Below are 4,520 nucleotides of genomic sequence, written 5' to 3'. Positions count from 1 at the left end.
ACTTTACTTTATTTTGTTGTGTAGAACAAGAGAAGAAAACAATGTAAAAAGATACATCAAATATAATTCTTTATTGGTTTGGGTTTTGATTTTATTGCTTTATTTGGATTTGATGTTTGTTTTGATTCAGTTATTACAGTTATCTGGTTCTTATTGAAAGAAATTGTGTTTTTTAAGACACGATTTTAGCTTTTAATACCTAGTAAGATTTCAACAAGCCACACTTTTGTATGATGGATACAACGTGAGCATTATGAATACACCATTATGATGGCTGTCCACGTAAGTAAACAAACCGAACCGGTTTTTAGCTTTCAAAACCTAGTCAGATTTTAACAAGCTACACTTTCATATGATGGATACAACTTGAGCGTCGTGAATAAACTATTATAATGGCTATCTATGTAACGTAAGGCAAAGGTAAATTGTATCTTTAACACTCACATAGTCACATTGTGTTTTTTGTATGTAATATACATATATTAGTGTCTTTATCACTAGTGGTTTTTATATACTTGATTTTTTTTTTTAATAAAACTGATCTCCATAACAACACACTTCTTTCCATATTATCTTGTTAGTTACATGATTAGCCAATTTGGGACGCCTTAACAAATCTCATCTCATATCAACACGTCCAAATGTGAGATATCTAAAAAAGAATGTTGCACTCCAAACACCACCAATGGTTTTGGATAAATCGGTTGTGAATGAGATATGAACTCAAAGTTAACTTGCAAGCTTAGAGCAATTTAAGATTAGTAACATACTTGAAAGTCTCCACCCGAACAACCAAAACAATACATAAATAAATAAATATAGACAATATTTGTTGATAGAAGACATTGAATTATCTAATTTGTCAACCACATACTCTTTTAGGTGTAATGCATTATTTTATGAATCTATGTTCTTAAGTAATTAATGCTTTCTAAGTTTATATTTAATTGATGTTCTGTAACGAGTTGTCCAACAACCATCTTGTTGCATAGTTTTTTAGTTTTATAATTTTTTTTTTTTTTGAAAATTAAACTTCATTCAACAAAACAAGTCACATGCCAGTCCTCAAATCAAGAACCGTATGGAAAACCAGAAATTACAACAATATAAGAGGGTAATCGTACCAATCCTTCCATTCTATATATTTGAATTTAGGTCTATTTCTAATCCAAAAAAACGAACTAGCTTTAATCTTCGCGATAACATCCACCACTTTAACTTTCTTCCTTTGAAAAACCATCTCATTTCTGGCAATCCAAATACACCATAAAGTCATTAACACAATCCCGTGAACCGTCCTCGTCTCATGTTTCTACAACTTCAAACCTTTTGTTAAAGAGAGTAAATCCCTAACCTCAAACGCATAGAGAGGAGGTAACCTACACCAGCTCGCAACCCGATCCCACACCTCCAATGCAAAAATGCAAGCAGTAAATAAATGGGCCGATGATTCTGTAGAATCGCCACACAACGGGCAATTTATATCTTGTAAAATCATACCTCTCTTCGTCAATTCCGCCCTAGTTGGGAGTCTATCTAGTTCCGCTCGCCATGCCAAGACATTGCACTTCAAAGGGATCCATCCATTCCATCTCATTTTATAAAAATCGTTATAATTCTAATTCAAAATAAATAGTTGTTTAACCGCATATACCGTAAAATTAGATGGGCCACCACCTACCCATCTCCACGAATCCACTCCCTGAGCCCAACTGTAATCATGGATCTGCTCCAAAAGGCCAAAAAGTTCTCCAACCTCCTCAGCTGTCGTCGGTTCTCTTTTCCAATTCCATTTCAAATTTTTACGGTGCTTCAAAGGGTGATTCTTCTTTCAACCATACAATCTTTACATTTTTCTAATCAAAATAGATTAGGACATGATTCTTGAAGAGGCGTTTCCCCAATCCACAAATCGCACTAGAACCTTATAGACTTGCCATCTCCAACTGAACCATAGAAAAGAGAATTCAGCTTCCTACCATCTGAAATACATCTTTCTCCCACCTTCACAATCTCTTTCCAACATCCAGAAGAATTGGAGGCGAGAGGAATGGACAACCAATTGTTTTTACTCCTGTCACATTCTACAATGACCCGCTTCCACAAATTGTTTGCTTCTTTTTTGAATCTGCAATGCCATTTAAGAAGCAAGGCTTCGTTAATTTCTTTAAGACGGTTAATTCCCAAACCACCCACCTTTTTAGGTCTCGCAACTCTATCCCATGCAACCCAATTAATTTTTTTGTCTTCACTCGTGCCACCCCAAAGAAACCTCCTCATAATACCTTCCAATTTATTAATCACAGTCACGGGGGCTTTAAAAAGCGAGAAATAATATATGGGGAGATTTTCCAACACTGATCTAATAAGTGTAACCCTCCCCCCGATAGACAACAATTTGGATTTCCAAGATGCTAGACGCGTCTCCATCACATTAATCACCGGCAACCAATTGGTGATGCGATTCATGTTCGCACCCACTTTTATACCAAGATAATTAAAAGGAAAAATACCTCTTCTGCATCCCAACACGCCAACCATATTTTCCACCTCGGTATCAGTCGTCCCTACACCAAAATGGTTAGATTTATGAAGATTGATTCGCAACGCCGAACCTAAGTAAAAACCCCGAAGAATTCTAGCAGTCTTCTCCAAGTTTTTTCTCGACCATTCCCCCAAGATAAACGCATCATCTGCATAAAATAAATGAGTAACATCTTGTTCATTCTTCGAAAGTTGAACTCCCGAAAGCTCACCAATCGACTTTGCTTTTTTTAGAACCCACGAAAGTGCTTCCATGACAATCAAGAAGAGAAACGGGGAAATCGGGTCGTTGAACTCAAAAGTCGGTGAACCATTTACTAGAACCGCCGATCGAGCCGACTCCAAAATCCCTCTAATCCATAAAACCCACCGATCCGGAAAACCCATTTGCATCATTATGGATAAAGAAAGTTCCAATTCACATTATCATATGCTTTCTCAAGTTAATAATAATTTTTGTCTGAAACCTTTTCGTTGGTTCAATTCTTGGCTGGGTAGGTCTGATTGTGAAGGGGTTGTTAGTAAGGCATTGGACGGGTATACTTGTGATAGTCCTCCAGATGTGGTTCTTTTAAAAAAATTCAAGAGGCTGAGAGACAAGCTTAGGAAATGGTTGAAAGACTGTTATCTTAAGGAAAATGAAGAGATGGTGATTCTTAAAGCGGAAAAAGAAGATCTTGAGTTGCGTATGGAAGAGAGAGATTTATTAGAGGAGGAATTATGGGTGTGGATGGAATGTAGAAAAAGTATTGAAGAGATTGAAATTTTTAGATGTAAAGATATGAAGCAAAAGTCTCGGGTCATATGGGCTTCTTTTGGAGATGACAACTCAGCTTACTTTCACAGTATGGTTAATGGGAGAAAGGCTAGGAATGCGATTCCTGGCTTGGAGATTGATGGGGAATGGGTTTCTAAACCGTCACTAGTTAAGAAACATGTATTAAAATTTTTTAGAGATCATTTCAAAGAAAAGTTTAAAGTGCGACCACTTTTGGAATGTGATGATATTAATAAGGTGCCGATGGAGTATAAGGAGAGTCTGATCGAGCCGTTTTCTAGAAAAGAGATTAAGGATGCAGTTTTTGATTGTGGGGCAGACAAGGCCCCGGGGCCGGATGGTTTTAATTTCAAGTTCGTGAAGAGATTTTGGCGTTTCTTTGAGGATGACTTTTTTAATATTTTTTCCGACTTTCATGAGACAGGTTTGATTAGTTTTGGTTGTGGGTCGGCTTTTATAACTTTGATTCTTACACCCCTTTGGGTCTCAAAGATTATAGACCTATTACCCTTATAGGGATTATTAGTAAAGTGATTTCTAAGGTCCTTGCTAATCGTCTCAAAAAGGTTTTAGGGTTCGTGATCTCGAAGAATCAATAGGCATTATTAGGTGACCATTTCATTTTGGATGGGCCTTTAATTGTGAACGAGCTTTTGGGATGGTTTATGAATAAAAACAAAAGGACATTAATTTTATAATTAGGTAATAATTTATCATTAATTAAAGGAAAATTGGTTTTTATTGGTCCCAACTATTTCATTTTTGTCGGCGTTGGTCCCAACTTTCATTTTGGCTGGCAACGGTCCCAACTTTAATATTCATTTCTTCCACCAATCCGCGACTGACGGAGCACTAACTCCGTTATGTTTTTGCTTACGTGTCAATCTGAGTTGTCAAAAAACGTCTTACATGGCAGCCACCATGGATTATTGTATAAAATAATACAGGTTCATCCATAATTCTGCAAACCCTAGAAATCCAATTGATTAATCTAATCCATGTTTGTTAAAATTAAGTTAGGGTTTTTGATTAGTGGATTAAAATGATTCAAAACCATGTTTTAATTACCTCGAATGATGCCGGGAAAGGGGTGAACGAAGTTGGCCAACTTGGAGGAAGGATTACGGGGTTAAAGAGGATATATCAGTGAGATTGAGAGGATGAGCAAGTTTAGCTTGGTGTGTGGGTCCTATTTATA

The 4,520-nt window shown here is 36.6% G+C and overlaps 1 protein-coding gene across 1 annotated transcript; it reads left to right on the top strand.

Moving 5' to 3' along the window:
* The first annotated feature begins 2,941 nt into the window (after positions 1 to 2,941).
* Positions 2,942 to 3,838, top strand: LOC143626767 (uncharacterized). Its single transcript, XM_077096745.1, has one exon. The coding sequence runs from the start codon at positions 2,942 to 2,944 to the stop codon at positions 3,836 to 3,838; it is 897 nt and encodes a 298-aa protein (XP_076952860.1).
* Positions 3,839 to 4,520: the final 682 nt, after the last annotated feature.

The sequence above is a fragment of the Bidens hawaiensis genome, unplaced genomic scaffold (assembly GCF_021521415.1).
Source record: "Bidens hawaiensis isolate Kalapana, Puna unplaced genomic scaffold, B.hawaiensis_p1.1 tig00004497_1, whole genome shotgun sequence".
NCBI lineage: Eukaryota > Viridiplantae > Streptophyta > Magnoliopsida > Asterales > Asteraceae > Bidens > Bidens hawaiensis.
This window is presented reverse-complemented; position numbering and strand designations above follow the sequence as displayed.

What these genes read in the sequence shown, in the direction of transcription:
- LOC143626767 (XM_077096745.1), top strand. Translation starts at nt 2,942, where the DNA reads ATGGATAAAGAAAGTTCCAATTCACATTATCATATGCTTTCTCAAGTT.